Source organism: Pleurodeles waltl, chromosome 2_1 (genome assembly GCF_031143425.1).
Source record: "Pleurodeles waltl isolate 20211129_DDA chromosome 2_1, aPleWal1.hap1.20221129, whole genome shotgun sequence".
NCBI lineage: Eukaryota > Metazoa > Chordata > Amphibia > Caudata > Salamandridae > Pleurodeles > Pleurodeles waltl.
Genome location: NC_090438.1, coordinates 596,054,380 through 596,067,658, shown reverse-complemented (window position 1 = coordinate 596,067,658; position 13,279 = coordinate 596,054,380). Strand labels below are relative to the sequence as shown.

The following is a 13,279-nucleotide window of genomic DNA, read 5'->3' as shown; positions in this document are numbered from 1 at the left end:
CTGCTGAGATACACATTTTATATTTCTTAAGTGTTTTTTCTCATCTGTTCTCTAGATAAATTATGATAAATGTTTGTTGATGTCACTGATGGTCTTTTTGTTTTTGTATCTTCTGCAGCTGGTGTTTCATGCGTTGCAACTGATAGCATATGCTTTGCTCGCTATTTTTATCATGAGATTGAAGCTGTTTTTAACACCTCACATGTGCCTTATGTCTTCTTTGATATGCTCCAGACAGGTAAGAAGTTGGTTTTGAAGTTGGCAAATGCGACATGCTTTTGGTTTTTAACTTAGCTTTGTAAAATATAAAGTCTACATTGGCCGACTGAATGCATGTTGTCTTCTTATCTATCGGTTCATTACCAATTCAAATGAATGTTGCAAATACAATGTGACTTTACTCCTTTTGTAAGTTTTATGAGATGTTTAGGCGGAGGCACCTTCTGCCACTTCTTAAAATCTCTGGATTTCGCCAAAGTAGACCAGCGTTTTATTATTTATGTATGCTTAATGAGCCTGTTGTATGGTTTGCGGTCAGTCTTTTTAAAAAAGGCTTTAAGATGGCGTAATGCTACCAGTTTTTAACAAGGTGTTGATCTTTTTATACTGTCTGTCTTATTTATATTTTATGTATGCTTGTCTGATTATTATGATTATTATTATTTACTCGTATAAACGAGTAAAGATATTTCAACAACAATAGGGCAGATTAAATGTAAAGTATACTGGACACCGTCATCACATTAATTATATGTAATTAATAACAGTGTGTGCAGGGAATCTGGGGCAGTACATTCAATTATGTTTCACACAACTTCCGTCCCTTAATGTGTGATGATGAAACGAAACATGGAATTGTCAATTCTTCTTTATGTCCCCCACTTATTTTATTAAATTCCTATGAATTGTAAGTAAAAATCTGTTTAAGCCTATTATTTCGATGTTTCCCACTGCATTAATTCCACTCGTGTTCCGAATGTGTTTGACTTTTATTTATTTCAAAGTCAGTCTGACTGCCGGTATTGAGTATCAACTTAAGGAACCGCAGTCTCAGCCCCATTAAGAGTCCCCTCAGTATTGGTGCAGTGATAGTACACCTTACAAGTAATGACACCCAGGACCGGCTTTAGGGCGGTGCGACTCGTGCCGCCGCACCGGGCCCCAATCTTACGGGGTGCCATTTGTGCTCTAATCGAAAATAAGAACGGCTCCCTTCTTTCATTTTTACGGTTTTCAGAGCTTTCCGTACTTTCATTTTCGAATTAAAATAATAATGGTATGCTAATGTTGTGAGCATGAACATTACATGGCCCTCGCATGTTTACTGTACTGAGTGGGACCTCTTCATCTCACTTGAAGGCCACTGGCCGTACACCGGAACCACCAGTGAGCTCTGTGTAGTTTTCTAGGGAAGAGTAGGGCGCAAGAATCGTAGATAAAAATTTTTTAAGAATCGTTGTTTATTAGTTGTAACAGCTAACAACAAAAACATGCATTCGCCGGATAAAAAAATTCAATCATGGTACAAGTACAACTAATTGAGAGACTGTTTTTACTTGACCGCAATGCGTTCCCTTGTGGAGGCCGGATTGTTATTTGTGGTACCAAGAGAAGAGTCGATGTGTGTGTTTTTAACCTTCAGCCAGAGTTGGTGGGGACATTTAAAAAAAAAAAAAATCTTGAATAATGGCAGAGCAAAGAATGAGACCCCTGAAATATTTCCTGATAGGCACCGAGAAGGACGACGATGACAACATTTGTATGCACTATGATTTAGAAGAGGAAGTAGGCTAAGAGAAATTCATGAGATTTAAAACATGCTCTGATTGAGTTACAGCAGACACACAAAGGTGAAACATTACTCGACATATTAACAGCAAATAATTTCAAGGTCGGTTTCTTTCAGCTAATTGTAATACACCCGAGTAACAATAATGAGGGATGTAAAATGGGCAAACAAACCAGGAAATTCATGGACCTGAAGTAGAGCCAAGTCAGGTATCTGGCCTGGTCGTAGCAATCAAGGCACTAACTGGGGTGGCATGGTGAGCAGAAAAAATGATGGACTAAACCCAGATTTGTGACTGGGGTGAATGATTTGTTCCGCATTCCGTCTATCATCTGTTCTTTTTGCTTTTGTTGCCCTAAATGGGAAGGGTATACCTAGACATGGGTCCTGTGCTCACTATGCCACCCAATTTAAGTTATCCTGGGCGATGAGGAATGATATCCCAAAAAAGGTCCCAGAATACTTTTTTCTGGTCCAGGGAGGACCTGACCTGGCAGTTCTGGCTTGACCGCTCCCATGGGGAGCAGGGTCAAGGCTGATTTGCATATTGCATTTGCATAATATGCCTTGATTATGTCATATCATTGATGTCATGGTATTGCAGTTGGGAAAAGCTCATGTTTAAAAAAAACATTACATTTTACAGATGTCATTATAATGCACTAAAATGAAGGTGGGAAGAGACTGACTGAAGAGCAGCCGTTCCTTGCCTGGCCTTCAATAGAAGTACAAAACTGCTTAGCAGCATGGAAGCTGCTATTTTCTTGCTCCTGAAGAGAGTACTGGCTTCTGCGATCACTGTCTGATGTCTTCAGACAGCAAATGATTCAAGTTGAGAAGAGACTGACTATAGAGCAATCTTTGCTTGTCTTGCCATCAGGAGTAGGCTGATACTACCTGGAAGCGTGGCAGCTGTTGTCTTCCTGCCCCTGCATCGGGTAATGGCTTCTGTGAGCACTGGAAGATATCTTCAGGTGGCATATGTCTTAAGGGGAGTAGAGACTGACTGAAGAGCAGCTGTCTGCCTGTCAATCAGGACAAGACTGATACTGCTTTGCAGCATTGTAGCTGCTGTTTTCTTACTCCTGCATAAGGTCCTTGCTTCTGCGATCTCTAGCAGGTAACTTCAGGTGACATATGCTTCAACAGCAGTAGAGACTGACTGAGGAGCATCTGTTGTTTGCCTGACAATCAGGAGAAGGCCAATACTACTTGGCAGCATGGTAGCTGCTGTCTTCCTGCCCCCATGGAGAGGGTACTGGATTCTGTGATCACTGGCAGATTTCTTCAGACAGCATATGTTTTAAGGTGAGAAGAGAAGTACTGGAGAGCAGCAGTTGATTGTCAAGAGATGGCCTATACTGCTTGGCAGCATGGTAGCTTCTGTCTTCTTGCCCCTGTTTACAGTACTGGCTTCTCCGATCACTTGCAGATGTCGTCAGACAGAAGTAGCTTCATAGTGATAAGAGACTGACTAGAGAGCAACTGCTGCTTGTCTGGCCATCAGGAGGAGGTGGATAATGTTTGGCAGGGTGGTACCTGCTGTCTTTGTGCTCCTGCATAGGGTACTGGCTTCTGCGCTCACTGGCAGATGTCTTCGTACAGCATGGACTTCATGGTGAGAAGACACTGACCGGACAGTAACAGTTGTTTGCCTGGCCATCCAAAGGATGCCAGTTGGTGCCTCTAAGTACCATGCCCACATAAAGGCACATGAATGTCATGATATTCCAATGTGACTTGTAATATTCAAGTTATGTCTGCTTTGGAGTGCATTATCCCAGTCACACTGGAGTGGCAGAATCTGATAACTTTAAATCTTAAAAAAAACATAGGGGAACAGAAGGACATACATGACAACATTTATGAACACCATCAGGCTTTAGGCAGCAAAGGAGAACCGATTCAGACTGCTCAGTAGCAGTTAGTTTGCACCCTTAGCTTGCAAGTCGGCACATGGGCCTACGTCTTTTCCCTTGGTCTGGTGACCTGAGTTCCAAAAGCGAAAAAAACGGGACAGGCCATAAGAATCTGTCTAATCCTACATCTAGACATATTTTAAATATATATTATATTATATATACGTACAAATGCACACAGTGCCGTACTGCTGGAATGGGACTGATGCAGCTGCAGTCTCTGGAAAAATTTGCTCTATTTCACGCTACAAACGCACATGTGAAAGTAAAATAACATACAATAATTGAAAAACTCACTCTTTTTTTCTTAAAAAACTGGGACATATATTTAAAATAGCTAAAAGTGTTGGGACACCGTGGCAGAGCTCTTAAAACTGAGACTGTCTGGGGAAATCCAGGACGTCTGGTTACTCTGCTACTCGGGCAAGTCTAGCATCATAGCCCAATGCTGCCTGTGTCACCCAGGACAAATCTAGAGGAGCCTAAAAACTGATTGTGTGATGCCTGCTGGCCAGGTTTTCTTCCTGATAACAGAATGCAAGTAATAGTTCACTAAAAGTTGTACTTTTCCTTATGGCACAGTTTGGAATCTAATACAGGTTGCAAAATTTACTATAGGGCACCCCCTCTCTATGGTATTCCCTTTGTAGCATGCACATCTTGGCAGTTGATCTCATTATGTATGTACTGTCACTGACTTGTTTCAGGCAGATTTCCCCATTCATAGGTACATGAGTGCTTGCTGGAGAATGACAGAGTTTAATTCATCCTATTGAAGCATGTTGAGACTGGAATGTGCCCTGCATAATGTTACAGTTGTGTCTCCTGCCCTGCATGCCTGAACTGCATACCTGTGATCCTGTTTTTTATTGTTGGTCATGCCACACACTAATCCTGTGTGGACACATTGACCTAGGGTGGGGTTTTGACAATAATAGGTTCTGGACCTAGTCCTGAACTAAGAGGAGCGCATCAAGTGAACCCTCATAATGACATGGCTCTACTGTCCCTATCATAGATTTCAAGTGTGGAGCGTTGTTGTGGCAGCGTACCATGGTTAGTGACATGAGGCCCATTCACCTAAAGTTCCACTGCTCATGACAAATCTTGAATGAAACATCCTGTGCGTTGTACATATTAGCCAGATGTAATAGTGTGCCGTTCATGAGTGATACCATTCTGAGGGTTCCATTTTGGAAGCCCACATCCTAGAACATAGTATAAGATGGTGGATAGGATGCTTTCTCCAGACAGCATATGTGTATAATTGGCACCTCCTAGGTGGGAGGGAGGGGCACCAAATGCTATAGTGAGGAAAAAGAAGACAGGCTTTCCTTATAAGTGCTAATGCACTTCCTGATACATTGGTCTGTAAATGACTCTGGGCTTGATTTAGAATTTGCAGACAGGTTACTCTGTCACAAATGTGACGGATGTCCTGTCGACCTTATTACAAGTGCCATAGGTTATAATGTTCCTGTAATAAGGCAGACACGATATTCATCATGTTTGTGACAGAATAACCCGTCCCAAAAAACTATAAATCAGGCCTTCCGACTGTAGTTGCCAGTAGGCAGAAGCCTGCAGTATCTGTTGTGAGGGAAGGGTGCCCTTTGAAGGGCCAGAAGGAGCTTTTTATCTCTCTTCCTGATCTCTGTGTGGAGAGGTTGTAAATAGCTGGGGGCAGACTGCTCATCTCTTTGTATTTCTGCTGTCGGTACTCCACCTGTAGACTGCCTTGCTAGGCAGAGCATCCTTTCAGAAAGAGGTGGGGCTGGAGTGTGCACTGGCCAGGACATGTGAAAGAAGAACTGACCCAAACTGGTTTTAAGGATGCAGTCGGGTAATGTGCATCCTCCGTTTGTGAAATCAGTATAAAAATGGGAGCTCAAGACCCATCTCTGTTTGTTGTTGTGGTCTTTTCTATTGAGGAGGATGTACTCTGCAGAATACTTACGGAATACTATGCAGTCAACGTTGGTGTCGCACTGACAGCCATCTCTCTAAAGACTAGGTAACATCTATTTGACTGTGAGCTGTAGGAGGAATTACTGGACTGTCCTTGGAACCAAGATATTCTATCTGTGAGTGAGGGAAGGAAGTGCCGGCTCTGCATCAGGAGCTTATAGTTGAATGAACGGCTGTAATTGACCCTGGCACAGAGTCCATCTGACACAGTTACTAAGCAAGTGTGATGAATGACTTGCTGTACTGCTGGACTAGGCAGTGCGATCTTCATCATTTATCCCCGTCGTAGACACCAGGCACCTGGAGTGGTGTGCCCATGCAGTAGGCCTGACTGAAGCCAGGTAAGCACCTGATGGCGGTCTCTGTGCCCCACAAGTGAACTGCATGACCACGGCACTCCCAAGTGTGCAGTTGAGTTGGAACCAGTCCTAAAGATTATGTGGCCTAAGAAGTGCCATGGGGCACCTTGTGAAGAATTGAGTTTGTCATCCAGAGCACTCTTTGCCGTAGATAGCTTCCTGGCATCCGTTGCACCAAAAAATCATTGTCTATAGGTGTGTGGTCATTGATTTCATGAAGAAGGTTCAAGTACTTGCTGTGAATCAAGTAACCACCAGAGTGCAGAAGTGAGCCTCAATCTCAGCCCACCACAGAAGAGGGCCTACAACAGAAGTCTCCCCTTCAGCCATGCCGTCCAATGTGCTTCATGGCTCCTGAAAATCACACTATGCATCAGGGATTTTTTAAAACATGTATCTAGGGGAAGGGGCTGCCCAGAATGGCCATTGTAATGCGCCCCCCCCAAAAAAAAAAAAAATCAGCACAGTCTTTCTGTCCGTCCCCCCCCCATCCCCCTGGGAGTAGATGGGGGCAATAGTCCCCAATCTGCCTCCCGGGGGGCTGCAGAAAGCCCACTGGGCACCTGGGAGTATTTGTTTTCACCAGAGTAGGGGTAGGGCTTGCCCAGAAAGGGCATGCTAATACCTGATCTGCCCCCCAAAAATGGGCTTTCTGCCCTCCAGCCACTGATCTGCTCCCCTTGGGGAGGAGGGCAGAAAGCCCACTAGGCACAAGCTATAATTTATTTCTTTTTGTAGTGGTGGGGGCTGCCCAGAATGGGCATGCCAAAGCCCCTGTCCCCCCCCGAAAAAACATGGGCACAGTCTTTCTGGCCCCCTATCGCTCCCCCCATCCCCATATCACAAAACAACCTGTTTTTGCACGGGGTACCTGTGTTTTTGGTCCCAGTCTTGGCGGCCATCTAGAAAAGGCTACCAAACCCAGACATTTCTGTAAACCAGACACCTGGGGGAGTCCAGGAAGGTGTGGTTGGCGTGGATTCCCTAACGTTTTCTTAACCAGAATCCCCTGCAAACCTCAAATTTAACTAAAAAAAACAAAATCTTCCTCACATTGTGTGGGATCATGGTGCAGCACAAACTTCCTACCACCCAGCATTCCCCTCAGTCTCCCTGATAAAATGTTTAAAAAAGTAGTCATTTTGAGAAATGCCCTCTAATTCACATGCTAATATGGGTACCCACAAATTCAGAGATGTGCAAATAACCACCGCTTCTAAACTCCATAGCTTGTGAGACTCTACCCTGCCACTGATCTACCAACTTAGGGTCCGCACTCATAGGTTCCACAGGGCCTAGAGGCAAGGCTCTCCTCCCTCTTCCCCTCCTTCTAGGATCCCTCCCTCCTCTTCTAGGAGGGGTATCACCAGAATCCACAACTGCCAGGGTGCTGGGTACAGCAGTCCTGCACAACTCTCTTGCCAGGCTAGGATCACTAGCTGGCGACTGACCACCCAACCTAGGGACGATACCCTTGGGTTGCACCAGGGTCCGGGTGGGCTTCTCCCTCCCTGGACCCCACTTCCAGAGTCCTCCGTCTCCTCACCTTGGGAGAAGCCACCAGAAGTTTCACACGGGGGTGAGCACACTAACCACCCCCCCAACCAGGTCAGAGTTTACCCCCTGAACCTGTCCATCCAGTCCAGGGATGACACCCTTAGACTGGACCGTTGCCCAGCGAACCAGCACTTCTTTGGGAGCATACCTGCCCCCTACCAGATCAGAGCTTACTCCCTGAATCTGACAATCCAACGCAGAGTCACTACCCTACGGTTGAAACACTGCCTGGCGCAACAGGACTTCCATGGGAGCACACATACTCCCCATCAGGTCAGAGTTTACCCCTGAACCTGATCATCCAACCCAGAGTCACCACCCTGCAGTTGAACCATTGCCTGGTGCACCAGGACTTCCTGGGGGGCACACCTACCCCCCACAAGGGAAACACCTTCCCAAAGGGCCACACAAGAGTCTGGCTGGTGCATGTGTCCTAACCTCTGCCCATCTGACAGAGTCTGGATTCCCCCCAGCCCAGAAATGGTCTCACCAAGGTCATTCCTGGGGGGCTCTGCTCTCAGAGCTGACCCCTGACCCTCCAGGTTCTCCACTGGGGCCTGCAGCCCACTCTCAACCCTATGCCTGGATTTCTGCCTCCTCCACTCTGGAGTGAGACTACCAGACAACAGAACCGGTGGAACGCTATCACCAGCCACCCGCCCAAGTAATGCTGGCAAAATGGGATCCCTCTGAGCAGCTGGCCCTACGGTGCAGGCTAGGCTCCCATCCTGGCATCCACTCATGGAACCAACCAAGCTATGAGACCGGGTCTCAGACATCCTGGGACCCAGCCCACCCCCACGACCTCTCCTATGAGACAAGACATTGGATCCCGAACCCCTCTCATTACACTGGAACGTACCTGGGACACAAGCCTTTCCCACCACACATGGTTGGGAAACACCTAGACCACTTCTGTTAGGAACACCCCCTAATGCCACACCAGACCCTCTGGTACGCAACCAGAAGTCCGCCTCCTTTGCAAGCTCCCTGGGGTCAGAGAGCTCACACGCTGACAAGTGTTGGCATAACGCTGAAAAACAACAACAAAGCAGGTGCTCTCTGACAATCAGATTAAACAGCCCTTCAAAATTGTTTACTGTGCTACCCTTCACCCATCCATCTAGTGAAATGCAGCAATCCTCCACAAACTCCTCCCAAGACTGGTGGGGCAGTTTCTTACCGCCCCTAAACCTTTTTCTGTATTCCTCAGGGGGAAAAAAACCAAGCTTCACAATCAGTGCGTTCTTCACAGTGGAGTACCCCTCCCTTTCACTCTCTTCTAGAGTCAGTAGGGCATCCCTCCCCTCCTCAGGAATATAGCTACCTAGGCCAGTCCCCCAATCCTTGTCAGGTATCCTGCGCCCTACCAGAGCCCTCTCATGTTCCTTTAGCCACTGACACATGTCATTCCCCCCCCCTTCTTGGAACCTAGGTACCAGATCTTTGGGTATGTGAGGAACATCTTTGCTACAGCACTCTACATTACTGCGCCACCACTGGACTCCACCTGCAGCGCTGGTGAGTCCAGAACCTTCAGACTGCGCTCTAGAGTGAGACTTTCTCTAGCAAAGGCCCTCTCTGCCGTTCTCTCCTGTACTGAGGCCTTCTCCACCTCAGCCTTTCCCTCCTCAACAGCTAGGCGTGCTAACTGTAACTTCAGGTCCCTCTCTTCCCGCCTATCTCTTAGCTCATCAGGCGTCAAGAAATTAGAGGTAGCCCTGCTTCTTACACTGGACACAGCAAAGGACTCCCTATCACTGGGGCCTTCCCTGTTAACTGGCGTCCCCACCCGATCATTCTCACCTTCCTGTTCAGTCTCTCCACCACTCTCTCAGGATGAGGTCTGGGGGCCCTCCCATTGGGAACTCTCGCTACACTCAGGATCCTCTGTGTATCCCCTAAGCACACTCCCCCTCTGGGTATATGTCACAAGCCTTTCAAAGAAATTCAGAGATCTCCTGAGGTCCCCTTCTACAGGAAGCCCTCTCTCTTTACAGAACCCCTCTAATTCCTCCTGCGTGTAAAACAGCAGGTCCTCTAAATCAAAGGTAAGCCCCATTTTTTAAAAGGTACAAGAAACACAAGTGTGACAACCAAAATACCCAAGCGTGAGAGCTGAAAACTGGAAAAATTACCAAAGAGAGAAAGTTAAGAGAAGCAAAACATGTGATGGTCTAAACGCAATCCTTGTAGTGAAATATTGAGTCACAATGGTATTGTGCAAGCGCAAGTCCTATCCCACCTCTGCCACCGGTGTTAGAAATGGGGTTTCTGGTTGGCTAGGGTATGCACCTCAGCCAGGCAGAACCTACCCACTTAAGTCAGGGCAAGGGACTTACACGTGCAAGATAACCCCTGCTCACTCCCTTGGTAGCTTGGCACGAGCAGTCAGGCCTATCCCAGAGGCAATGTGTAGAGCATTTGCACAACACACACAACACATGTGACACAATATCCCCACCACAAAGGAAACACAACACCAGATTATATTAAAATATACTGTATTGTACACAATGCAATTATTAGACCAAACATCACATATCAGTACTGTAGGAGGCTGGCCTGGCTTATAGTGGGTACCTGATGGTACTTACACCTTGTGCCAGGTCCAGTTATCTCTTATTAGTAGATTAGTAGTGTTCTAGCAGCTTAGGCTGATAGAGGTAGCTATAGCAGAGCAGCTTAGGCTGATCTAGGAGACATGCAAAGCTCCTACTATACCACTTGTATCATATAGCACTATATCATAAGAATCACAATACTCAGAGTTACTAAAAATAAAGGTTCTTTATTTTAGTGACAATGTGCCAAAAATATCTCAGAGGATATACTCCATTAGGAGGTAAGTAAAATATACAAAATATACACACAATCCAAAATCAGGTAAGTAAACAGTTAGAAAAGTAGTGCTAACACTGTTGAATACAATAGGATGCAATAGGCATAGGGGCAACACAAACCATATACTAAGAAAGTGGAATGCAAACCACTTAGGGACCCCAGGCCTAGTCTAGTGTGTAGAGGGTCGCTGGGAGTGTTAGAAAACACTAAGGGTGTCCAAGATACCCCACCCCAAGACCCTGAAAAGTAGGAGTAAAGTGACCCTACTTCCCCAGAAACACACTAAAGTCGTGATAGGAGATTCTGCAAAGACCACAACAGACTGCAAAGCACTGAAGATGGACTCCTGGACCTGAGGACCTGCAAAGGAAGGGGACCAAGTTCAAGAGTCACGAAAGTGTCCAGGGGTGGGCAGGAGCCCACTAAACCCCGGATGAAGGTGCAAAATGGCTGCCTCTGGGTGGAAGAAGCTGAAGATTCTGCAACAACGGAAGATGCCAGGAACTTCTCTTTTGCACAGAGGATGTCCCACGGCGTGCTGGAGGATGCAGAGTTGTTTCCACGCAGAAGGACCGCAAGCAAGCCTTGCTAGCTGCAAAGGTCTTAGTTGAAGAAAATGGGTGCTGCCCAGGCCCAGGAAGGACCAGGAGGTCGCCCCTGGGAAGAGGAGACAGAGGGGGTGCTCAGCAACACAGCGAGCCCACGCAGAAGAAGGCAGCAATCGCAGAAGTACTTGAACACGGGTTCAAGAAAACTGAGCACGGCGGTCATCTCAACACTACAAAGGAGGGTCCCATGAAGCGGGTAGTCAACTCAGCGAGTTGAGCAATGCAGGACAGAGTGCTCCGGACCTGGGCTGTGCTGTGCACGAAGGATTCCTTTCAAAAGTGCATAGAAGACCTAGCAGCTGCAGTTCACGCAGTATACAGGATTACCGTCTGGTTTAGGAGGCAAGGACTTCCCTCCACCAAATTTGGACAGATGGACCACTGGACTGTCGGGGTCACTTGGATCCAGCTCCTGTGTTCCAGGGACCACGCTCGTCACGATGAGAGGGGAACCAGAGGACCGGTGAAGCATAAGTTTGGTGCCTGCGTTAGCAGGGGGAAGATTCCGTCGACCCACAGGAGATTTCTTCTTGGCTTCCAGTGCAGGGTGAAGGCAGACAGCCCCCAGATCATGCACCACCAGGAAACAGTCGAGAAAGCCAGCAGGATTAGGTGCTACAATGTCGCTGGTAGTCTTCTTGCTACTTTGTTGTAGTTTTGCAGGTGTCCTGGAGCAGTCAGCGGTCGATCCTTGGCAGAAGTCGAAGAGGGAGATGCCGAGGAACTCTGGTGAGCTCTTGCATTCGTTATCTGACGAGAAACCCACAGGAGAGACCCTAAATAGCCCTCAGAGGAGGATTGGCGCCTAGTCAGGTAAGCACCTATCAGGAGGGGTCTCTGACATCTGGCACTGGCCACTCAGAGGCCTCCATTGTGCCCTCACACCTCTGGATTCAAGATGGCAGAGGTCTAGGACACACTGGAGGAGCTCTGGGCACCACCCCTGGGGTGGTGATGGACAGGGGAGTGGTCACTCCCCTTTCCTTTGTCCAGTTTCACACCAGAGCAGGGGCTGGGAGATCCCTGAACCGGTGTAGACTGGTTTATGCAAGGAGGGCACCATCTGTGCCCTTCAAAGCCTTTCCAGAGGCCAGGAGAGGCTACTCCTCTCAGGCCCTTAACACCTATTTCCAAAGGGAGAGGGTGCAACACCCTCTCTCAGAGGAAATCCTTTGTTCTGCCTTCCTGGGACTGGGCTGCCCAGACCCCAGGAGAGCAGAAGCCTGTCTGTGGGTTGGCAGCAGCCGTAGCTCCAGTGAAAACCCCAGAGAGCTGGGTTGGCAGTACCCAGGGTCCATGCTGGGATGCATGGGATTGGCACCCCAATACCAGATTTGGCATGGGGGGGGGGGTCAATTCCATGATCTTAGACATGTTACATGGCCATATTCGGAGTTACCATTGTGAAGCTACATATAGGTATTGACCTATATGTAGTGCACGCGTGTAATGGTGTCCGGTGAAATTGCCCTGAACTATGTGGGGGCACCTTGGCTAGTGCCAGGGTGCCCTCACACTTAGTAACTTTGCACCTAACCTTCACCAAGTGAGGGTTAGACATTTAGGTGACTTATAAGTCACTTAAGTGCAGTGTAAAATGGCTGTGAAATAACGTGGACGTTATTTCACTCAGGCTGCAGTGGCAGTCCTGTGTGAGAATTGTTTGAGCTCCCTATGGGTGGCAAAACAAAATGCTGCAGCCCATAGGGATCTCCTGAAACCCCAATACCCTGGGTACCTAGGTACCATATACCAGGGGATTATAAGGGTGTTCCAGTGTGCCAAATAGAATTGGTGAAAATGGTCACTAGCCTGCAGTGACAATTTTAAAGGCAGAGAGAGCATAAGCACTGAGGTTCTGATTAGCAGAGCCTCAGTCACACAGTTAGGCACCACACAAGGAACACATTCAGGCCACAACTATGAGCAATGGGGTCCTGGCTAGCAGGATCCCCGTGAGACAGGCAAAAACAAACTGACACACAAGTAAAAAATGGAGGTAACATGCCAGGCAAGATGGTACTTTCCTACAAGTACTATCCTGCTACCTTAGCTGTTGTCAGAACGTTACACATTAGTTACTCTGCAAACTAACAGTAGTCAAGTATAACACACAGGTTACTCAGTATTCTGCAACATAAGCAGTAGTCAAGAAACACATTATTACACCAGAGCACTTGTCATAAGAATATCCTGAATGCCCATAGTAGGAACATTATAAAACTCATGGCAAGT

General features: G+C 47.2%; 1 protein-coding gene across 1 annotated transcript in view; it reads left to right on the top strand.

Moving 5' to 3' along the window:
* DPY19L1 (dpy-19 like C-mannosyltransferase 1) overlaps positions 1 to 13,279 on the top strand; it is a 377,005-nt gene that overhangs the window by 237,338 nt on the left and 126,388 nt on the right. The window contains exon 18 of the mRNA XM_069215489.1: positions 119 to 238. Coding sequence (XP_069071590.1) covers positions 119 to 238 — 120 coding nt within the window. The remainder of the gene's footprint in view (positions 1 to 118; positions 239 to 13,279) is intronic.